We start from the raw sequence: 25,668 nt of genomic DNA, 5'->3' as shown, positions 1-25,668 counted from the left end.
ATGAGAGCTAAACTCTCCAGACCTAACCACCTCCCAAAGGACTATCTTCTAATACCATCGTATGGGGGTTAGAATTTCAACATATGAATTTGGGAGGAGACACAAACATTTGGTCCATAACATTCTGCCCTTCTCCCATCCATGCCTTTCTCAAATGCAAATTACATCCTAATATTCTCAAAAGTCTTAACTCATTCCAGCATCAACTCTAAAGTCTTAGTTTAAAGTCTCATCTAAATCAGATACTGGTAAGACTTGGGATACAATTCATCCTGAGGAAAATTCCTTTCCAAGCTGTGAACTTAGAAAATCAAACAAGTTGTGTGCTTCCCCAAAAGTGGTGGAACACGCATGTAATAGGCATTCCCATTCCAAAAGGGAGAAATAGGAAAGAAGAAAGGGGTAATAGATACCAAGGAAATACAAAGTCTAACAGGGAGAACTACATTGAACAGCCAAGAATAATCCTTTCTGGCTTGATGCTCTGTCTTTCAAATCCACTGGAATGGCAATGTTACCCCTGTGGCTTGGTGGGTGGTCCATACTGTGGCAGTGACCCCACCCATGTGGCTCTCTGAGGTGACCCACTGCTCTCCTGACTCCTCTGAGTGTGGCCAACCACGACTCTCTGCAGAGCCCTCACCCCGTAGGAGGTAGGTTGAGGCAGTCTGCCCCACGGGAACCAGAGAGGCAGCCTCATCCTTTGAAACCACTTTGCAACATCTCAGAAGAAAAGAAACAGGAACTTGGAGACATGGAAATAAAATCTAGCTAACCTAAAACACAGTGATTTAAAATAAATTTTTAAAAGACTGAATAAAAATGTATAAAGCCTCTATAACTTGTAGGATAATATGAAACATCTAAGGTACATATAATGAGAGTCCCCCCCAAAAAGTGGGGGGGGACAGAAAATCTTGGAAAAAATAACAATAGAAAAATTTCCAAATTTAATGAAAACTACAGAGCCATATATCCAAGAATCTCAATGAATTCCAAGCAGCATAAACACACACACACACACACACACCAAGAAAACTGGAGCACATCACAAGGAAATTGCTTAAAATCAGTGAGAAAGGGAAAATTTGACAAAGCATTGTACCACGTGTTAGAGCAGACACTAAGGAGAATAAAGGACATATTGTATGCCCTAAGAAGCTTGTTTTAGTTCTCAGTTTACGTATACATGTGGTTTGCATGTGAGGCATACACATTTCCTCTGGGTTTGAAAGAGTTATGACAGAACAAAAGTTCTAATGTAGGTACAGAAATTTTTAGGACTGTTTCACAGATTGAGCAGCATCTGAAAGCAAGATTCTTAAGAAGCCAGGAGCATAGCCCAAATTGAGAACCCTGCAGATCATGCGAGGAAAAGTCCATCGGAATCATATTGAAGCAGCAGCAGAATAAGGAGTTTGGTAAAGGGAAGGGAAGTTTCAGGAACGACACTGGCAAGAAGGACTCTTCTTTGGTGGCAGGATCTGGGTTATCCAAGAATAAGGGATCCTTCAGAGAGAGTCCACATTGAGAAGGTGAGTGGAGAAGAATCTGAACTTTGGGCCCAAGAGGGCATCTGTGATCTGCAAATAGAACATTCCTCACCTGGAAACTGATGTCTTTGTAGGACATTCTAAAATGACTCATCATTCCACATTTTCAGACCTCAAGTCCTTGAAGATTCCTGTTTCAGAAGGTTGCTTATTTTTTTCCTTGCTTTATCACTTCTACTTTCTCATAATCAAAAGCCTTCTAATTGACCAGTCTGATTGTAGCTTCATTCTTTGTCCTCTAACCTACACCAGACAGAACTACCAAACAAATCTTTCCTAAATACTGTGTGCATCAGGTCTTTCCAAGTGTCCTCAGAAACCTTCAGTACTTCACTGTTTCACTTTCCAGCAAGTGTAAACTGGGCAAGCCACCAAGATTTCCAACATGTGTCCCTATTAGACCTATTCACATTTATTTCCTCAATACTCAGCCTCTGACCTATTCATGTCCATCTCTCACCCCATCATTAGGTCTGCTTGTCTTCCTTTACTCATGTTCACCATGCCCTTNAGACCCTCTTTCCCTCCATCTACCCATCCTTCAAGTAGCACCACCCACCCTCAAAGCTTTTCCTCATAAATTTGCTGCTTAAGCATTACTATGGGAGTTAATATCTTGCTTATATGGTTTAGTAGTTAATTTTCAATACTATTGTACAATGCTCTAATAAATTATTTTATGTTAATTCTTGTTCATATACTAAGCTTGAGAGTTATAATTAATCTTTCTTCTACAGTCTCCAATGCCTAAGACAGTTTTAAATCACATAAAAGATAAATAATTGTTGTTTGATTGACACATTAAGTCTGCAGTTCAAACTGACTAAAATAAATATATTTTTCAGCTATTTTTCTAAAAATTATTCACTTAATTATAATGAGTTTTGATTCACAGAGCTAAGAAAAATGTAATCCAAATTAGACAGCAAAGATCCTTGATATTGCTTTTACATGTAAAACTTTTCTGTAACCAATTCCTAATTGCAGTGATTTAGAAGCCAGACTCCAAAGTTGGATTTTTTTGGTCATAAACATGAATTATAGTGCTGATACTAAACTAAGTTCCCATGTTCTTTTGTCAGTAGACGAGGGAACCAAAGATCAGAATGATACTTTGGAAACATGATGAGCAATGACTTCACATGGACCTATAGAAAAATCCTTGTCTTGCACCTTTACAGACTTAACAGACTTATAAGTGGTTACTTTACAGCACAGCTGATTTTGGAGAGGTTTAAACGAAACTATGACAGGGTCTAGAGTAGGAACTTTTCATTCTCTGAGTATGAAGAGAGTATTTTGTATTTAGTATTTCATATTCAGAGAAAATAATATCAAATTTAAACAGAATTCTGTTAGCTACTTCTCTGTACATATTCTTATTAATTTAAGGTCATGGAACTCAAATAATACACCAAACTTCAGGAAGCCTACTACAAGTAGATTTTTAAAAGCTATTACTTTATTACTATAGTCTATCTAGTTTTTGTTTTATGTAGTAAAATATCATACTTGTAAAAATAACCTACTGGACCTGCACCAAAATAAAAGGCTTTTTCACAGCAAAGGAAACCATCAACAAAATGAAAAGGCATCCTACTGAATGGAAGAAGATATTTGCAAATGATATAACCAAAAAGGGATTAGTATCCAAAATATATAAAGAACTTATATAAATCAATGCAAAAAAATATTAATAATCCAATTAAAAAATGGGCAGGGGGGCACCTGGGTGGCTCAGTCGTTAAGCATCTGCCTTCGGCTCAGGGCATGATCCCAGGGTCCTGGGATCAAGGCCCGCATTGCACTCCCTGCTCCCCTGGGAGCCTGCTTCTTCCTCTCCCGCTCCCCCTGCTTGTGTTCCCTCTCTCACTGGTTGTTTCTCTCTCTGTCAAATAAATAAATCAAATCTTAAAAAAAAAATGGGCAGGGGACATGAATAGTTATTTTTCCAAAGAAGATATACAGATGGCCAATAGACACATGAGAAGATGCTCAACATCTCTAATCATCAGGGAAATGTAAATCAAACCCACAAGAGATATCACCTTACACCTGTCTGAATGGATAGAATCAAAAAGAAAATAAATAACAAATGTTGGTGAGGATATAGAGAAAAAGGAACCCTCATGCATTGTTGGTGGGAATGTAGATTGTGTAGCCACTGTGGAGGTTTCTCAGAAAATTAAAATAGAAATACCATGATCCAGTAATTCTACTCTTAGGTATTTATCCTAAAAAACCCAAAAGCACTCATTCAAAAAGATATATGCCCTTCTATGTTATTGCATTATTTACAATAGACAAGATATGGAAAATAAAGAAGATGTGGTGTATATACATACACACACACACACACACACACACACACACACACACTGGACTATTACTCAGCCATAAAAAAGAATGAGAGCTTCTAATTTGCAACAACATAAATGGACCTAAAGGATATTATGCTAAGTGAAATAAATCAGACAGGGAAAGACAAATACCACACGATTTCACTTATATGTGGAATCTAAAAAACAAAACAAATGAATAAATAAACAAAAAAAAGCAAAAAGAGACCCATAAGGACAGAGAACAAACTGATGCTTGCTGAGGGTGGGGGATGGACAAAATGGATGAAAGGGAGTGGGAAATACAGACTTCCAGTTACAGAATGAATAAATCATGGGAATGAAAGGCACAGCATAGGGAGTAAAGTCAAAGATACTGTAATAGCATTATATGGTAGCAGATGGTAGCTATACTTGTGGCAAACACGGTATAACATACAGACTGTGGAATTGCTATATTGTACACCTGAAACTAATGCAACACTGTGTGTCAACCATACTTCAATTACCATGCTTGTTTGGAAGAAGCTGCAATAGCTCTGTACAGTTCCTAGTACTGTGATTCTTGTTTCCATGTTATGCAAACATAACACATAATTTTGTACCTGTGACACATAGTAGAAAACCAAAAAATACGATCTTTTGTTTTTCCCACATTCAATATCATTCCAGAATTAAGGAATGGGCAGAAGGTACCAAAGGCATGATAAGATTTATATTGAAGAAAAAAAATACAAATACCCCAAAGAGGCTAAAACTACTAGCTGGGTCCATTTGACTGTCTCCCCTTCAAAGTATATGAGGAATAGACCTATGACATAACAGTCAAAGAGATTGTTAGTTTCCATTCCTTTCAATGGGCGTAATTGAATGTAGCAATTTAGAAGTGAAAAAATGACCATAGTCTTTAGCATCTGGACCAAAAGAGACATCAGAGCAAGTATTGCACATGTGGATCTTGAACCATCATATGCAAATTTTGTAAAAATTAGATATATTGTGAAACTAGCAAACTCACTGGTGACAAGGTTTTAAGAAAGTTGTGGCTTTCCATAGATGCTGTTTTATAGCATAGTCCTATCACACAGACTGCTCAAGTACTTTACATCAGAGGAACTCAGTCATATCAGCAAAAAGGGGGAAAAGAAGAAAATTAAGAAGATCCATTTTGAAGATGGTCAAACTAATATACTTTCATGAAAACATGAAGAAAACAAAGGAGTGGTTTTGAGGGAACTTGTTACTTTCTCTGAGTAGCCCTGGATGTGACTAGAGGAGATTTTTAGGATCAGAGTTGGGTTGGAGTTAAATGGATTTTGTGACCATATTCTTTCTTCTCTTGAGATGTCTTGAGTGCACAGTTCCCCTGAATTAATTGCATTACATTTTAGAAGGAAAGAAAAGAAAGAAATTCCTGCTAGTGTGCAGAAGCTAACAGACAGTCCAGGCCAAAACCTCCAGAGAACCAATTACTGGTTTTGAGACTAACAGTTTGTGGGAAACATTTTCATCAAAGAAGATAAATGTAGCAGTTGAAGGTGGCCATCTCCTTCATTACTGCTCAACTTCAGTACCTTGCCTGACCCAGTCTCCGTGATGAAGATTGTGCTCTAATGTGCAGCAGCACCTGTGAGAGCCAGAGCGCAGCTCTGCCCAGCTGATGGTCACCGTGGCTTCTGCATCTTCGTGTGCACTTCCAGGACGCTCAAACAGGGAAATCAAGGCCGTCGTGAAAGCAACTGCCTGAACCTTAAGAGAGATGTTGAAAGGAAAACACACATGGACGGTGTAATTGTTGCCAAAGATTTGATGTTCCTTAAGATTAATAAGGAATAGGGATGCCTGGGTGGCTCAGTTGGTTAAGCATCTGCCTTCAGCACAGGTCATGATCCCGGGATCGTGGGATCGAGTCCTGCATCAGCGGGGAGCCTGCTTCTCTCTCTGCTTGTGCTCTCGGTCAAATAAATAAATAAAATATTTTTTAAAGGATTATTAAGGAATAGCTATTGAATTAATGGGAATTTCCCCAATATTATTTAAAGGATGCAGGCAGTTATAGTAAAAGACAGAACAATGACCATGTTGGTAAAGAAATTACCAAGGGCAGTTCATTATTTGCTTTTATGATACACTTGTTATTAAACACACAAAGAATGCAAAGCTTTCACGAGTAGGAAAGGAAATTGTTCAAATCAGACTACTTCAGTGTTCGTGGGCATATTCTTGTGTCATTCAGCACGTAATACTCTTGCAGCAGGTGGGTGGAATGTCATAGGAAGACAAATCATCGTATCCAATGTCTGGGTTTGTGTGCTATCCTCACAAATGCATCTATCCCGCTGTTACATGACACAGGAACTAAGCACTGCCCAGGAGGCTGTTACAGAGGAGGCTTGTGAATGAAAACCAGTATAATTAATCTGAAAGAGTTGTAAGAGATAACTTTAGGCATTTAATAATTGGCAAGAAAACCACATGAAGATTGTCTTTGTAAGCAAGAAAAGGAACTGTGACCTAATCCACCTTTTCTATGTTCAGTATGTGTGGCCTTATAATCTGTAAGTTCAGAGGTCACCCTCTTTGTATTCTATTTCTATACCAAGCTACAGTTTGATGATTAAATCCATAGTAAACAGAAGGGGGAATGAAACATGAGAGACTATGGACTATGAGAAACAAACTGAGGGCTTCAGAGGGGAGGGGGTGGGGGAATGGGATAGACCGGTGATGGGTAGTAAGGAGGGCACGTATTGCATGGTGCACTGGGTGTTATACGTAACTAATGAATCATCGAACTTTACATCAAAAACCAGGGATGTACTGTATGGTGACTAACATAACATAATAAAAACTTATTATAAAAAAGAAAAAAAGAAAAAAACTAAAATAAATCCATAGTTCAATCTTTCCTCACTTACCTTTCCAGTTATGTCCCCAAAAGAAAGAACTGATTCGTTGGCATCAAGGGGGTCATACCAATATTCCATACAAATTGGCGTTCCTTTCAGGCCTTGGAGTTTATATTGACAAGGAAATCCTCCTTTGGACAGCAGATCATAGAAACAAATCTCTTTACTCGTAAAAGCCACTGCTATCTAAAGTAGCAAACAGAAAATCCGAAAGCATTTCTGATGAATTTAGTGAAATCGGTATACAAAGGAGACATGCAAATCTTAGCACCAAAGCAGACACTGTTCCCTGAGGGTCACTAAGTATTACAGAAACATAGCATGGTGGCACTAGTGTACTTTATTCTAACTTTGGACGCTAGCCAAGAAAAAAATTCTTCCCATTAAAGGCATTTGAACATACTTTCTTCTGTATCCCCACTTCACACACCTGCCAACCTCTTCCATCCATGGGAGATGAGATGATTAATCACATAGAAAAAACAAAGACAGAGGGCGACAGCATCACACGGTCATGCCAGAAGCTTTACAAACAATGTTTTACAAAGCAAGCAGAGGCTTTCATAAAAATCAGTTGATAAAAACTCTGTTAAGTAGCTTCACAAGTCAGATAAAATCCCAAAACCATTTTTAAAAGGGTAAAGAAATTTGGTGATAAAATTGATAAAACTATAGCTAAACTACCCCAAGATTTAAAAAAAAAAAGAGTGAAAATACATATTACGAAAATAAGAAATAAAAGAGTACACTACTAATGCCTGATAGAAATAAAAGGGGATTATAAGAGAATATCGTAACCAATGGAAGGCCAGCAAAGTAGATAGCCTAGATGAGATGCCAAGACAAATTCCTGGAGACAAAAATATTACCTAAACTAACTCAGAACCAAATACAGAATCTCAGCTGACAAATAGTAAGTAAAACAACTGAATTAGGAATCAAAACAAAATTCTCACAAAGAAAATCCCATGCCCAGATGATTTCACTAATAAATGCGACCAAACATTTGAAGAATTAACACCAATGTTTCTCAAACTCATCCAAAAAAAAAAAAAAAAAAAGTGGAGGGAATACTGCCCGAATCACTTGATGAAACCAGTACTATCTCATTACCAAAACCACACAAAGACATCACAAGAATACTGCAACTTTATCTCCCTAATGAATATAGATGTAAAAATCTTCAATTAAACACTAGCAAAGAGAATCCAACAACGTATAAAAAAATTACATACCATGACCAAGCAATATTTATACCAGAATGCAAGGCTACTTTAACGTACAAATATCAATGTAATATTCTATGTTAATAAAATAAAGGACAAAAACTATATGAATATCTCAATACATACCAAAAAATGTATTAGACAAAATCCAACACATTTTCATGAAAAAAAAAAAATGCTCAATAAACCAGGAAGAGAAGGAAACTTCTTCAACCTGATATATACAAAAAAATCACATAGCTGCTATCATACTTAATGGTGGAAAATTGAATGTATTCTTCTTAAGATCAAGAATGTGATGAGGATGTTCACTCTCACCACTGCTATTCATACCACACTGGAATTTCCAGGAAGGGAAATTAGACAAGAAAAAGAAATAAAAGCATCCAGATTGGGAAGGAAGAAGTTAGACTATCTTTATGAGTAGATGACATGAGCTTAAACATGGAAAATCCTAAAAGATAACAATAACAACAACAAAAATGATCAAAACCAATAAATGGCTTCAGTGAAGTTGCAGGATATAAGATCATTTTCTTAAAATCTATTTTATTTCTGGGGCGCCTGGGTGGCACAGCGGTTAAGCATCTGCCTTCGGCTCAGGGCGTGATCCCAGCGTTCTGGGATCGAGCCCCACATCGGGCTCCTCCGCTATGAGCCTGCTTCTTCCTCTCCCACTCCCCCTGCTTGTGTTCCCTCTCTCGCTGGCTGTCTCTATCTCTGTCAAATAAATAAATAAAATCTTTAAAAAAAATCTATTTTATTTCTATACACTACTAATGTACAATCTGAAAATGATATTACCAAAAGCAGTGTTAGGAACACAAAGACAAAACAACAAAACACGTGCTGTGATACAGTATTTGTAAATTATCCATCTGATAAATGTATACCTCCAGAATATATAAAGAAGCCTCAAAACTCAACAAAATAAATACAACAACGAAATGGGCAAAAGATTAGAACAGACACTTCACCAAAGAGGATATATAGGTAGCAAATCAACATATGAAGATATGCTCAATATTATTAGTCATTAAGGAAATGTGAATTCAAACCACAATAAGATAAAAAAAAAAAACCTTTTAAAATGGCTAAAATTAAGAGGGGAAAAAGAAACCCTGATTATACCAAATATTGGTAAGGATGTGCTATATCCACACTATGAAATATCACACAACAATAAAAAGATAAACTACTTTTTTATTATGTTCAGTAAGCCATTGTATAGTACATCATTAGTTTTTGATGTAGTGTTCAATGATTCATTAGTTACATATAACACCCAGTGCTCATCACAACACTTGCCCTCCTTAATACCCATCACCCTGTTACCCCCTCCCCCAGTCACCTCCCCTCTGAGACCCTCAATTCGTTTCCGGGGGTCCATAGTCTCTCATGGTTCATCTCCCTCTCTGATTTCTCCCCCTTCAGATTTCCCTCCCTTCCCCTACGGTCCTTCGTGCTATTGCTTTATGTTCCACACATGAGTGATACCATATGATAATTGTCTTTCTCTGCTTGACTTATTTCACTTAGCATAATCTCCTCCAGTTCCATCCATGTCGATGCAAATGGTGGATATTCATCCTTTCTGATGGCTGAGTAATATTTCATTGTATATATGGATCACATCTTCTTTATCCATTCATCTATTGAAGGATGTCTCGGCTCCTTCCAGAGTTTAGCTATTGTGGACATTGCTGCTATGAACATTGGGATGCATGTGCCCCTTCTTTTCACTACATCTGTATCTTTGGAGTAAATACCTAGCAGTGAAATTTCTGAGTCGTAGAATAGCTCTATTTTTAACATCTTGAGGAACCTCCATACTGTTTTCCAGAATGGCTGTACCAGCTTGCATTCTCACCAACAGTGTAAGGGGGTTCCCCTTTCTCCACATCCTTGCCAACATTTGTTGTTTCCTGTTTTGTTAATTTTTGCCATTCTAACTGGTGTAAGGTGATCTCTCATTGTGGTTTTGCTTTGTATTTCCCTGATGGTTAGTGATACTGGCAATTTTTCGTGCGTTTGTTAGCCATTTGTATGTCTTTTTTGGAGAAGTGTCTGTTCATGTCTTCTGTCCACTTTTTGACTGGGTTATTTGTTTTCTGAGTGTTGAGTTTGAGAAGTTCTTTATAGATCTTGGATATCAGCCCTTTATCTGTAGTGTCATTTGCAAATATTTTCTCCCATTACGTGTGTTGCCTCTTAGTTTTGTTGACTGCTTCCTTCACTGTGCAGAAGCTTTTTATCTTGAGGAAGTCCCAAAAGTCCATTTTTGCTTTTGTTTCCCTTGCGTTTGGAAATGTTTCTTGAAAGAAGTTACTGTGGCTGATGTCGAAGAGGTTGCTGCCTATGTTCTCCTCTAGGATTTTGATGGATTCCTGTCTCACATCAAGGTATTTCATCCATCTTGAGTTTATCTTTGTGTATGATGTAAGGGAATGGTCCAGTTTCATTCTTCTATATGTAGCTGTCCAATTTTCCCAGCACCACTTATTGAAGAGACTGTCTTATTTCCATTGGATATTTTTTTCCTGATTTGTCAAAGATTAGTTGACCATAGAGTTGAGGGTCCATTTCTGGAGTTTCTATTCTGTTCCATTGGTCTACGTGTCTGTTTTTGTGCCAATACCATGCTGTCTTAGTGATAACAACCTTGTAATATAGCTTTAAGTCAGGCAATGTGATGCCCCCAGCTTAGTTTTTCTTTTTCATCATTCCCTTGGCAATTCAGGGTCTTTTTCTGGTTCCATACAAATTTTAGGATTGTTTGTTCCAGCTCTTTGAAAAATGCCAATGGTATTTTAAAAGGGATCGCATTGAAAGTGTAAATTGCTCTGGGCAGGACAGACATTTTAACAATGTTCATTCTTCTAATCCATGAGCATGGAATGTTTTTCCACCTTTTTGTATCTTTCTCAATTTCTTTCGTAAGTGTTCTGTAGTTTCTAGAGTATAGATCATTTACCTCTTTGGTTAGGTTTATTCCTAGGTATCTTATGGTTTTTGTTGCTATTGTGAATGCAATTGATTCCTTAATTTCTCTTTCTACAGTTACATTGTTAGTATATAGAAAAGTAACTGATTTCTGCACATTGATTTTGTATCCTGCCACATTGCTGAACTACAGATGTATCTCAAAATCCAAGCCAAGCTAAAGAAGTCAGACCAAAAAGAGTACACACTGTTTGATGTCAATTATATAAAACTCTAGAAAATGCTAACTATTGTATAGTGACAGTGAGCATATTAGTTGCTACCCGACAAAGAGAGATGGGAGGAGTTGAACAGGGGACTTCAAAAGAGCACAAGGAAACTTTTAAGGAAGATGAATATGTTCATTATCTTCATTGTACTGTTGATTTTTCACAGTATCTAAACACATTAAAAATCTATCCACTTGGGTACTTTTAATATGTGCAGTACATTTTGTGTAATTATACCTCAATAAAGCTGTTTGAGAAAAGAAGAAAAAAGCAACATTTTTAAAACTTCCATGTTGACTAAGTGCAAAGGAAAAAGGCTAAGATTTCATCATCAGTCCTGGAAAGAAGAAACAATGCCACATAATCATCACACAATATAACAACACAAATATTACATGATAATAATAGAATGCTGCACACAGATATAAAAGAAAATCTGGACTTGAACTATGTTTTAATCAATACAGTTAACATTATTAACACCAGATCCTTAGAAAGAAGGAACTGGATACGACATCAGCTACTATTCCAGAGGCAGCAAAGACTCTGAAACAGGTTCTGAAACCAAGCTGCCTCTGTTTACAAATCTTGCAACACTGATTACATCCTATGTGACTGGGGGCAAATTCCACCTCTCCTTGCCTAGTCTCTCATTCCTAAAGTGGGAATGATACCCACCTTATGCTGATCTTGAGAAGATTAATAGAGTAAGGCATGTCACATAGGAAGCAAATGATGATGATGATGATGATTCTTTATGTTCCAGGCATCAGAGCATACCATTTGCCACTAAAAAGAACCTGGGTCTTTGGAGAAATGGCTGATTCTGGATCTGGCATAATAAATATGCAAGATGATTCTGGAACATTTTGTCATACCAGAAAGCAAAGAAGCTTTCAAAGACTAATACACTTTATATCAGAAAAGACTCAGAAGCTAACTTGTATTCATCCTGGTGTCCAAAGATGGTACAATTTTAAGGATGGATTGATAACTCAGTGGACTGAAAGAAATCAAATTGCTTAAACTCATGAGTTTGTAATGATACTGGTACTCATTTTTCATCTTTAGAGGATTTTGAATGCTGGTAAATAAAAGTAAAGAATTAGTCATTTATCCTGTCTTTGGTCTATGATTTGTACTACATTATGGCTAAATAATTAACAAGGGGAATTTCTTTCTATAGAGGTATTTCACTTTATAAAGAGGAAATGATGAACGTAGAATGTCGTCATCATCTTGTAACCCCTAAATAAACTGATAGATCAAGGAATAATCAGTGGTAACTGTTAATGTCCCAAGAAGAGAGAGAACAGGCATTTTGTGCCTACCAACTGAGGAACCTGTATTCCAGAACAAACAATTCTAAAACTGATCAAGTCTTTAGATCTGACTACCAATATACCAGAAATATGGGGAACAAGTGGACATGTTCAACAACCCTATCTAAATACAGTCCACAAAATCCAGACTGCGGGAAACTCTAAAGGACAAATACCTAGTTTCTTTAACAAAAACAGCAACAGCAAGAACAAAACAATGGAGCAATACAGAAGAGGTGGAGAAAAACATGTAGATCAAAAGAGACCAATCAACAATTCACGGTGGTCTGGACCTTATTCAGATCCTGATTCAAACAAACTATTAAACAAGGAATTAACAGACTATTAAAAATTATAAGACAGGAAAATATGTACATGACTGAATATTTGATGATAGTAAGGAATTATTATAATTGATATTAAATGTGATAGCAGTATTATGGTTATGTTAAAAGGGAGACTTTTTAGAAAGACGAAATATTTACAGATTAAATAATTACATTACTTAGGTTTCAAAAGTGGGGAGATATAGATAAAACTAGATTGGCTGTGAATTGGAAATGGTTAAGGGTAAATATTGGTTCTTAACACTATTATTTCTGCCTGTGTGTGCATTTAAGAATTTTCATAAAAAGTTTGCCATCTGCTTAATATAAAATACTAAGAATATGGATTCTTTAAGCTTCTTCATCCTTCCCTCACAAACTGATTTTCCTTTCAATGTGTTATCTTACTTATAGGTCGAGTCACATAAGGGTATTTGTACTTAGGGGGCCCTCCCCGTCATAATTAGGAAACTGGCTAGAACAGTGGTTAAAATCAGATAAGCATTCCTTGTAACTGTATTGAGCTGTGCCACACATTGTTACAGCCTCTCAGCTCTGCATATGGGCCCATGATTCTACTATAGACTATAGAGTCGGAAACATCTTACGAGCCAGCAATGCAGCATGGCCACATTCGGGACAGAGCCAAGAATCTGAGTCACCATCAGCTGTGTCCTTTAAAGGTACCCAAGAAAACAGTTTGGGAAATCGAGTAGCCCTCTTGGCTCCACTTGCATTCCCTCCATGTCAGAGGAGAGGCACAGAGGGCTACTACAGCTCTCTGCCACTGCCAGTGTTACACTTGATAGTGACCAGGAGCCCTGTCTCATCAATTTCCCCCTTTTAAAGTAGTAAATTTAGGGTGCCTGGGTGACTCAGTCAGTTAAGCATCTGCCTTCAGCTTAGGTCATGATCCCAGGGTCCTGGGATCGAGTCCTGCATTGGGCTCCCTGCTCAGCAGGAAGTCTGCCTCTCCCTCTACTCCCCACCCCACTAGTGATATCTCTCTCTCTTTTTCTATCTCTCCCCTCTTTCTCTCTCAAATAAACAAATTAAAAAATCTTAAAAAAAATAAAGTAGTAAACTTATTTATGAAGACTTGGTACCTTGTTTACATTTTCCAGAGAAACCAGACTTGTCACCCACAGGTGTTTAAGCTTGGTGGCATCTGAAGTGATGGGAAGGGTTTCTTGCAGCTTTAAATTCTCTCCCCAGATTCCTAATAAACCTTCCTTACTGATGGTCAGATAACGACTTGAACTTTTTAAGAAAATTACTTTTTGAATGGTGTCCTTGTGTTTCACTGGGAGGAATTCAAGGTCTTTCCACTGGGGAACCACAGTTGCCTTTGCTCGTTCGTCTTTCTCGTAAAGGGCTGACAGCATAAATGAAGTCAGCTTGTCCCAGTTAATGAAGCCATCTTGGGCCACATCTACTCTGTCGAAGAATTCCCCATATTCTTCTTTTGTGCCCCAACCAACAATCTTTGTCATCCTTTGCATAAACTCTTCTTTGGACATGCAAATGGTTTGACATGGCTCTGAGGGCTAGAAATAAGAATAAAAACAAGACAATAGTGAAACCATCCATAAATACCAGAGCACCGTCCCATCCCCAAATATGGACCTAATCAGCAAATATTCCAAGATGCAAAGACAAATGTCTTTTACTCTATAACAGGACTATATATTAATTGGGACTGGGGAGCACATAACTGACAAGGCTACAAGCTGACATGTTTAAGAACAAATATCCTTATAACTGGAAAAGGGAGGCAGAGACTTATATAATGATGGAAGCAGCAGGCGGAGTAATGTGGAGCTATATTCCAAGGAATGCATACACCTCCAGAAGCAAGAAAAGGCAGGGCAGCAGTCTCCACTAGAGCCTCCAGAAGGCAGGCGATCCTGACAACACCCTGACTTGAGCCCAGCACAACCCATTTTGGACTTCGACCTCCAAAGTAAGATCATGAATTTGTGTGTTTGAAGTTACTAAGTTTGTGGTAATTTGGTGTAACATCAGTAGGAAACTAGTATAGTGGTTCACAGATGATGGGTGGACAGAGTTTAGCACAGCCAGTAAAATTATATGACACTGAAACTAATCCAAAAGCAAGAAGTCCACTTCTATAAATACACCATTACAAATATGCCATGACAGTGAAACCATATATGGTTGATTTTTGTTATTAGTCTTACTTATGCCCTATAAAGTCTTTGCCAATACTAAATTAGCAGATACTGGACCACAGTTTTGAGAGGAAACACAGAGTCATGTTTCTATGAGCCTCTGGTCACAATACTTTCATCACTTGATCAATTCATAATTTGTTTTGTGTGTTTCCATGGAAAGACACTTAATTTAATATATATAGTTAATTTACTAATATTGGATTCATTTACCAGCTGAATAAAGCTTATCTAACACACGTGTTTTCTCCGTAAGGCACCTCAGTGTCTTCTTGCACTTAAGGACACTAAACAGAACTTTACCACCACACTTGGGGGCGATTTTTAAACAGTGAAATCACCAACAAAGACACAAAACACATAAAGAACTTGGCACTATGTAGACAGCAAATAGGATACTTGTTTGCAGTATGAGAGCTAGAATAAAAAGGCAGAGTGTCACGTTGTCTGACCTCAGCCTGGAATACGTACATCAGAGGCTGAAATCTTTGGCCACTCTGTCCATGTCTGCGAATGACCATGAAAGCATCTCCAGTATTAATTAGAGGTTACAAATAAATTTCAGCAAGTAGGCAAACTCACAAATACAAAATCTGTGCATAATGAGAATACCGTATTGTTAATATTATTATTCTTTGAGGGATGCCTTTGAAGGTGGCTCAGTTGGTTGTGTCCGCCTTCTGCTCAGGTCATGATCCCGGGGTCCTGGGATTGAGTTTCACATTGGGCTCTTTGCTCCACAGGGAGCCTGCTTCTCCCTCTGCCTGCCGTTCCCCTGCTTATGCTCTTTCTCTCTCTGACAAATAAATAAAATCTTTTAAAAATTTTTAAAAATATTATTTGAAACAATATTTCAACTAAGTATATCTTTTACTATTTTAATAGGCTATTTGGTTTGGTGAGATTCATGATGAGAGAATCTACTCTTCCTACTACCTTGGAGCCAAGGAGTCAGGATTGATAGTAAGCACCAGGAGACAGCATACTGTAGAGCGAGTCATATCATTGTACGTTTAACCCTACTTCCACCAGTAATTGTGAGAACTACTGGCAAGTTACTTCACTGCTGAGAGTTAATTTCCCCATCTGTAAAGTGAGTATACCAATATCAGCCACAAGAAAATTGTTTGTAAAATTAACTGACATATCAATAGATGAAGAAAAAGTATTTGACAAAATTCAATGCCCATTCATGATAAAAACTCTCAGTAAACTAAGAATAGAGGGGGAACTTCCTTAACTTATTAAAGAATATCTACCCCAAAAATATACATTTAACATCATACTCAATGGTGAGACACTGGAAGCTTTCCTACTAAGATCTGGTACAAGACAAGGATGCTTCCTCTCACAATAGCTTTTTAACATCATAATGAAAGTTCTAGCTAATGCAGAAAGGAAATAAAAGGCATACAGACTGGAAAAGAAATAAAACTGTTTTTGTTTACAGGTAGCACAATCATCTATGTAGAAAACCTGAAAGAATCAACAAATAAACTCCTGGAACTCATAATAATTACAGCAAGACCACAGGATACAAGGTTAACATGCAAAAGTCAATTGCTTTGCTATATACCAGCAACCAGTAAGTGGAATTTGAAATTAAAACCACAATACCATTTATCACAGCATCCAGAAAAATGAAATGCATATAAATCTAACAAAATATGCATAAGATCTTTATGAAGTAAACTACAAAACTCCAATCAATGAAATCAAGAAGAGCTAGATAAATGAAAACATAGTCCACGCTTATAGATAGGAAGACTCAATACTGCCAAGATCTCAGTTCTTCCCAAAATAATCTATAGATTCCTTGCAATTCCAATCAAAATCCCAGCAAGTTATTTTGCAGATATCAACAAACTGATTCTAAAGTTTATATGGAGAAGTCAAAGACCCAGATGAACTAACACAATATTGAAGGGCAAGAACAAAGTTGGAGAACTAACTCTACCTGACTTCCAGACTTACTGTAAAGCTATAGTAAGTACCCAAACGGTGTGGTATTGGCATAAGAATAGACAAAGAGATCAATGGAACAGAGAGCCCAGAAATAGACCCACATAAATTTAGTCAATAGATCTCTGACAACGGTCCAAGGTAATACAGTAGAAAAAAAATAGTATTTTCAACAAGTGGTGCTGGAATAACTGGACAGCCACACGATAAAAAAATGAATCTAGATACAAACCTTACATCCTTCACAAAAATTAACTTAAAATGGATCACAGACCTAAACGTAAGACACAAAACTCTAAAACTCCTAGCCAATTACCTAGAATCAAACCTCGATGACCTTCAGTTTGGTGATGACTTTTTAGCTGTAGCACCAAAGGTGCAATGCACAAGAGAAAGAACTAATAATCTGGACTTCACTCGGGGCGCCTGGGCAGCTCAGACGTCAAGCAGCTGCCTTCCACCCAGGGCGTGATCCCAGAGTCCTGGGACCGAGCCCCGCATCGGGCTTCCAGCTCTGCTGGGAGCCTGCTTCTTCCTCTCCCACTCCCCCTGCTTTTGATCCCTCTCTCGCTGGCTGCCTCTCTCTCTGTCAAATAAATAAATAAATAATCTTAAAAAAAAAATCTGGACTTCACTAAAATTAAGAACTTCTGCTCTACAAAATATAATGTCAAATGAATGAGAGAAAATCCATAGACTGGGAGAAAGTATTTTCAAAAGATGTATCTGATAAAGAACTCACCCAGAATATATTTTTAAAATTTAACAATAAGAAAACAATCCAATTTAAAAATGGGCCAAAGGCCTTAATTCATACCTCACAAAAGAAGATATACAGATATGCAAAAAGCATATGAAAAGAAGCTCCACATCATATGTCATCAGGGAAATGCAAATCAAAACAGCAAGGTGTCCCTACACACCCTATTGGAATGGCCAAAATTCTGGGACACTGACAAGAGCAAATGCCGACAGGATCTAGAACAGGAACTCTCACGCATTGCTGATGGGAATGTAACATCATACAGCCTCTCTGGAAGACAGTTTGGTGGTTTCTTAGAAAACTGAACATACTCTTATTACCTGATCCAGCAATCATGCTCCTTGGTATTAACCCAAATGAACTGAAAACTTCGGTTTTCAGACAAAAACCTGCACACGGATGTTTATAGGAGCTTTATCGTAATTGCCAATACTTGGAAGCAACCAAGTTGATGTCCTTCAGAGGTGAATGAATAAATAAACTGTGGTATATCCAGAGAATAGAATAGTACAGCGCTAAAAAGAAATGAGCTATTAAGCCATGTAAAGACCTGGAGGGACCTTAAATGCATACCACTAAATGAAAAAAGACAATCTGAAAAGGTTGCATGGTATGATTCCAGCTACACGAAATTCTAGAAAAGGCAAAACCACAGAAACAGTGAAAGGTTCAGTGGTTGGCAGGGGTTAGAGTGGGGGAGGGTGAATAGGCCGAGCCCAGAGGGTTTCCAGGGCAGTGAAGCTGCCCTGTATGACACCATAATGGTGGGTATATGTCATTATGCTCTTGTCCAAACCCCACAGAATGGACGAGACTAAGAGTGGTCCTAACATAAAGTGTGGACTTTGGGTGACTGTGAGGTGTCAATGTAGGTTCATCGACGGGAACAAGTGCACCCTCTGGTGGGGATGCGGATAACAGGGGAGGCTGTGCACGTGTCAGGGAAGAGGATATATAAGTAATCTCTGTATCTGCCTCTTAATACGTTGTGAGTCTAAAACTACTCTAAAAATGTAAAGTCTTAATTGAAAAAAAAAGGTGAACTGAAGTATTATGTGTGCAAAAACTAAGTAATCAAGTGTTTAATAGAATTTAGTCTAGGCTTTTAATTAATTAAATGAACTTTCTGAGAAATAATTGGTATCTAGCCCTTTGAACTACTCAGAAGTCCATCATTCTTTTCTTTGTTGAATTATTTTTAGTCCAAAAAGTTTAGAGAGATGGAAATTTTTCAGTGACCCAGATTTTAAGTGTGGAGAAAGAAATCTGATCGTAAAAACACTCCATTTGAGCCAAACTGCAAAATGTTTCTAAACACTAAGTCAATGTTGATCTTTTACTTTAAAACTGTTACATAATGATATCAATCAACCTCTTATATTTATGTTATTATCTTATGTATAAAACATTTTAAAGCTGAATCGAGTATTTTCTTCCTATGAATTAGTGATTTTTTTTTTTTTACTTCTAAGAACAGGAAATTGTTTTGACTGATAAATACCAAAATAAGTCTTTGTTATATTCTAGAATATGGAATTGCAAGTAGACCATAAACAAAGATGACAACAGACTTTCTTTCCCAAAGTAACATACATTATCAAATTTATAATTTTCTGCACATTGATAATGCCAATATGCACTGGGAGAAGATTTACGAAATTTGACAGAAACGAGCAATTACATAATACACCGGACAGTTCTATTATTGACTGTTCACTGATTTAAGTTTGAAAATAAAACCAATTTTTGCCATACCTTTGCTTAAAATTTAGGAATTTGCTTTTACTAAAAATTTCTAACGTGTTTCAAGAAGCATTATACCTTGTATAATGTGGTTTGTGTATGTGGTTTGTGTTTATTAATTCTATTACACTCCAGCTTTAATAAATTAACTCAATGTACAATGAAAGTATGTGTTCTTTCACACAAACTTAAAAGCACAAATGTATTAACTTTGACCGCACGGTTAATGCTCATTTGATCAATGGCTCCCACTTAGGTTCTGGGACCAGAACTGATTCACACATTTCATTGTATTATACACATGACGCACTGCGGCGGGACGATTGTGTGGTTGTGCGGATGGAGCTCTCAGCCTCAGCCTCAGTTATTCCGCCTCCAAATAGGGATAATGATAACTAACTGTTAGGGCTGTTATCAGGATTAGCTGATAATTTATGTGAACCACACAGCATAACTTAAGGTGAGTATAACACATTTATTATACTCAATAAATGTTAATTCCCTGCTAACTAGTTTAAATAATAGAAGGACTATATATACAATGTCCTCATGTTAGCAATGACTCGTCTCTAAGGATTTAGCTAAATTCATTTGTTGATATGAGTGTGTGTGTGTGTGTGTGTAAGGATTTGGAAGTGTACATAATTACTAATTTTAGTAAATTGGTCCTCTCTATCCGGGGTGGCTAGTTGCTAACTAGACCTTCTAAGAGGCTTCTCAGTGGGTCCAAAGAACGTGAAGGAGACTCTACTAACAGGATAACGGAAGCTCTCCGTTTCTCCGCCCGTGGCCATCATGGCAGCAGAGGCTAGTTTTGGGCTTCATATGAAATAGCAACTGTACGCACGGTTTCAACGGCTCTTCCTCAGATAGAAAATGGTTCTAAGTGAGCTCAGTGAAAGTAAAGTTTACCTACCCGTTTCCAGAGACCAAGACCCTTTCATACAGACAAGACCCACATTTGGTCCTTGTGAGCCACTTCTGCTCCTTGATGAATGTTTGCTGAGCCGGAGGTTTCTATCCTGGACTTCTCAGCAGAAGGTATCTCCACAGGAAGAAAGATAAAGGAGTCCCTCAGTCTAAAAATGAGCTTGCCTATACCATGATTTAGTTGAGATAAACTCTCAACCTGTATTAGATTCAGTACTGAGTAGCAAAATAACTTACTTTGGAAGAAAAATACATGTATATGTAAGTATACATGTATATCTAAAATTAATGCCAATATAGTTAACATCTGGATATTATGCCTAAATTCACTCCATAATATTTGGGTGACCATAAGTCAGTCATAATAATATTCAGGGTTTATATTAGGGTACAATAAGATAATCTGCATATAAGGCCATCTTTACATTAAACAAATTTATTCCAACTTTAAGTTATTATTGTTGAAGTCACATCCTCAGCAAGCTAGATTCACAAGCATATATTTAGTATAGCTAGGGAAATATTAAGAATTTAGGAAATTTGATTTCATTATAAAACATAAGCAAAAAATAATTAATTCTTGGTCCCTTCAATTGAAACTTTAATTTGACTTTAGTAAGAAGTATGGCTTTAATATAACCTTCTTCCCATAGATAATCTGTTCCAATTTGAATGCAGACTTTCCAAACAAAAACTCCTGACAGCGTTTGAAAGTATACTCTTTCACTTCTTTTAGTCAAGATTCTCTGGTCTTTTGGAGGTAAAAATTAGTAGCCCAGCATCTCTTAGAACTTCTCTTATAATAAAAGAGAACAGTGTAATTTTTTTTAAAGATTTTATTTATTTATTTGACAGAGATAGAGACAGCCAGCGAGAGAGGGAACACAAGCAGGGGGAGTGGGAGAGGAAGAAGCAGGCTCATAGCAGAGGAGCCTGATGTGGGGCTCCATCCCATAACGCCGGGATCACGCCCTGAGCCGAAGGCAGACGCTTAACCGCTGTGCCACCCAGGTGCCCCAAGTGAACAGTGTATTATCTAATAGAAAACATATTCTCATTCAGTCCTTTGAAGATAATGTTTGTACATTTATTTTGCTCTGTCTATTTAACTATGGAGCAATAAAATAACCCAGTATTGCTTCCAATTGTTCTTGCAAAAAAGCTAATACACTCGGAAAGTCTGATTGATTATCTCAGTGGACACAACTTTAGATATTTAGAAAATCTTCCTGTCTTTCTGAAAACCTTTCAAAGAATATTCTAAAAATCGTTTCCTTTTGCCTAGAAACCATTTTTCGCAGATATAGTCAGTTCTCATAAGCTATCTTAAAAAAAAAAAAAAGGCATGGACTTTGTACAAGTCCCTTCAGCCTTTGAGATTTGTAAGATTTAGATTTCGCTGTACCTTCTGTGAAAACTAAGCATGAAACCTAAGTGCAAACCTTCAAAAATATACCCTTTGCAAGAAACTTGACCACCTTTTTTTAAACTGAGATCATGTAACTTCAATTAGCAATGTCTAAGTGTGCCAACACATTTTTAAAATTACTTTTTTGCACAAAATAATTCATAAAAATTTGGTGTAGAAAATACAAAATCTATAAGCCGAGGGGCGCCTGGGTGGCACAGCGGTTAAGCGTCTGCCTTCGGCTCAGGGCGTGATCCCGGAGTTGTGGGATCCAGCCCCGCATCAGGCTCCTCTGCTATGAGCCTGCTTCTTCCTCTCCCATTCCCCCTGCTTGTGTTCCCTCCTCACTGGCTGTCTCTATCTCTGTCAAATAAATAAATAAATAAAATCTTTAAAAAAAAAAAAATCTATAAGCCGAAATTTAAAATCCTCCATAATGCCATCAACAGGTCAGACTTTTTTTCTGGGCAGAAAAAGAAATACCTGTGTATTATTTTTTCAAATGGTGTCATGATATACATTATCTTTGGATGCTGCATTTTCCTCTTCCATCAAACTGTGAAGGTGTGCCTCGTACAATATATATTGGTCTTTACCATCATTTTTAATGGCTACACAATATGCTGTGGAAAAGACATGCAATTTATGGCCCCCTTATCAAAAATTCCAATCATTCCCAGTGCTTTGCTGTTCTCTATAAACAGCCCTGCAACAAACATCCCAATACATACATCTTTGTTCACTTGTCCAATTACTTCCTGAGGGAAATTCCCTAGAAACAGAATTGCCGAGTCAGAATTTAAACATTCTTAAGGTTTTTGATAGGTCTTGCCAAATCCTCCTGCAAAAGGCTGTACAAATTTACATCTCCATCAACAAAGTATGAGATTGCCTATACCCAAAACCCTCACAGAGCTCACTCCTCCTAAGACTCACCAATTGGTTGCTAGAAAAAGAATTCTAGTAAGCCTAAACATTTACATACTTGCAGGCAAAACACAGCAATACATTCTTGAAGCTGACACCTAATTCTTTTAAATTCTGCCAACTTTTAGGAATGCTCTTCATGTTTGTTTTTTCCGTAATTTTTTCCAATAGCAATAGTTTATGATGAAATGAGGAAAGAAAGTTTTTCTCCTTTTTTCTCTACTCTGTAAATAAGGACTTGCCCAAGACAAGACTGCAAGTCCCAGTTAAAAACTATGGAGAGACAACATTCCAATTTGCTCAGAAATCTAGGGATTTTCTCCCACACCAAAGCAAAGAGTGGGTTAACATGTCACTGGCCCAGAGTTCACTGCCCTCATTCACTGGTGAGTATGTGCTCCCAGATCCTGAAAATTAATGTCAAATTATGAGTTGTAAGCCACTTAGAGGGATACTTTCACCCATCCATCCATCTATCCATCCACTGATCTCTTTAATGAATATATATTAAGCTTATACACCACACAAGGTAGAATGGGGTAGGCTTATTTATTCATTCACTCAACAAATATTTATTAAGTGACTGCTCCATGCCAAACACTATTTTAAGCACTCAGCATCAAGGCTGTGCTCTTCAAATACACTTCGGTAGAGAGCCTCCGTGTGCTGGTTACAGTGAATGACACATGGTTTCGGGTTACCAAAAGTGATAGGAAGACAAGAATCACACTAATTACTCTTCCCTAATTTCAAACTGAATTTAGCATATATGCATGTCAAAAGCATTCCATAAACAGAAGTCTTTCATGGACCAGAAACCTTTCCTTAGTTTGAAAGCTTTTTATTTTTTTCTTTCATATCATTAGCATTCTGCAATGCTTTTTTTTTTTCCTCTACATGAAAAATAGTTTCTAATAGAGTTTCAGAATCTTGTTTTCCTCAGGACCTGCTAGTTTTACCAAGCATTTTACCCAAAATAATATTTCTTCTGTCAAATATTTGGCATGATTTTTGGGTAATGTTCCATGACAGCTGAATGAGTATACACTATCAAAATGCATCCTTTCCCCCTATCTCTATAATTAAATTTAAAATTAACATGCTGCTTTCTCATGCTTCGTTCTGTTACGCTGGCCTCAATTTCCCTTGGTTCCGAAGCCTATCGGTTATGAATATGTATTAGCTTTTGCTGTCACACCCTGTGAACGTCTTCTGGAGCAGAAGATTAGGTATGCTATTTCGAAAGGGCTGCATCAGTTTAAATCATCCCCTGCGATGTTCACCTACCAGTGAACTTTCATGAGAGACTGAACTACGGAACAGGAGACCTAGTCTGCCAGCCGAGGTTCATATAGCCTTTTTTTTTCTTGCTTCAATGAATTTTAGTCAGTTTTAATTTTTATTTACAGTATGATATCAACGATTCAAGAGCTCGCCAGTCTGAATGGAGTTAAAAATTATTGACTAACAAAGACAGGCAAATGGACGCCCTCAAGCACCATACTACTTCTGCCCAACCAAACTTCGCACTTCATATCCTCTGTCCAGAAAACTAATCTCCCTTTGGGCACTTGGGTGGCTCACGTGGTTGGGCATCTGCCTTTAGCTCAGGTCATGATCCCAGGCTCCTGGGATTGAGCCCCATGTCAGGCTCCCTGCTCAGAGGGGACTCTGCTTCTCCCTCTGCCCCTCCGCCTGCTCGTTCTCTCCCTCCCTCTCCTTCTCTCTCGCACTCTGTCCCCCCCCTCAAATAAATAAATAAAACCTTAAAATAAATAAATAAATAAATAAAACTTTTCTCCCAACTCACATTTACCTGCCACAGTGATACCCTTCCCTCAGATGGTAGCTTGGATGTTACTTCCTCCAGGAAGTCTTCCAGGAGGTCCCTCCCAAATGCAAGCAATGTGTTCCCCCAACATTGTTCTTTTCCTCAGAGCACTAAGCAGTTAACAGAGTAACTGCGAGTTCACTTGCTGGCATACCCTTCTGTGAGGGAAGGCCCGAGTCTAAGTGGTTTTCAACCACCACAAGATAGACATCAATAAGTGCCTGTTGCTAGAATGAGGAAATGAATGAATATATTTTTAATATGCTCTTCCATGTTGCAGAAGAGATGTTCATCTGTTTTACTAATAACTGCAGTTTGAGAAGGAGGCCAGAATAATGAACAATGGTCAAGTTATAGAATAATACTGTATAAAATGTGGGAAAATCAGAAAGAATTCCAAGTAAAGTTTAGGGTTGTTCACGATGAGAAAAGGGACAAAAATGGATATCAGACCACTCTGAGCAATGGTCTGGCTCTGCCCAAAACTCAGATGGAGCTGGACAAATGCCTTCATTTAGACTTTTATTTCCCTGCCTGTAAAATGAAGGCAATAAACTAGTTCTCTAAGTCTCTCTCTTAACGCTAAAACCCAGTGAAAGGAAGTTGATGGAGAAGCACTACTTAGTAGAGGATCAAAGTATTTATTAAAAGCACTGCTTTTAAATTCAGCATTATTTAAATTCAGCATTGTTAGACACACATTTAGAGCAGCACCACGAAATTTGTAGGTTATTAAGATATACTGACATTTTAATGACATTTATCTTTGCACTGAATTATGGTACAGATAAGGTGCCCACGGAGCCATTTGTTCTGCCTTACCCAGCTACAAGCGCAGTTCTATTTTCCCGTAATTGAGACCTTGATACACACAAATACACACATTTTTCATTTTAGAATATGATTATGCACTGTTCTGCGATTTTCCTTTTTTTTCACTGAACACAATCTGACAATTTTATATGCCTGACTTATTCTTTTTAATAGCTGAGTAGTAGGCACATACCACAGTTTATTTATCCATC

The 25,668-nt window shown here is 37.6% G+C and overlaps 1 protein-coding gene across 2 annotated transcripts in view; it reads right to left on the bottom strand.

Moving 5' to 3' along the window:
- Window positions 1–25,668, bottom strand: part of WDR49 (WD repeat domain 49) — a 125,091-nt gene that overhangs the window by 90,440 nt on the left and 8,983 nt on the right. For both annotated transcript variants that reach the window (XM_040621645.1, XM_040621644.1), the window contains exons 2-4: window positions 13,994–14,434; window positions 6,811–6,987; window positions 5,467–5,641 (exon numbers count right to left, since the gene is read on the bottom strand). In XM_040621645.1, coding sequence (XP_040477579.1) covers window positions 5,467–5,641; window positions 6,811–6,987; window positions 13,994–14,434 — 793 coding nt within the window. The remainder of the gene's footprint in view (window positions 1–5,466; window positions 5,642–6,810; window positions 6,988–13,993; window positions 14,435–25,668) is intronic.

This window comes from Ursus maritimus, unplaced genomic scaffold (assembly GCF_017311325.1).
Source record: "Ursus maritimus isolate PB19 unplaced genomic scaffold, ASM1731132v1 scaffold_4, whole genome shotgun sequence".
NCBI lineage: Eukaryota > Metazoa > Chordata > Mammalia > Carnivora > Ursidae > Ursus > Ursus maritimus.
The sequence above is the reverse complement of the archived record's forward strand: the minus strand, read 5'-3'. Positions and strand labels throughout refer to the sequence as shown.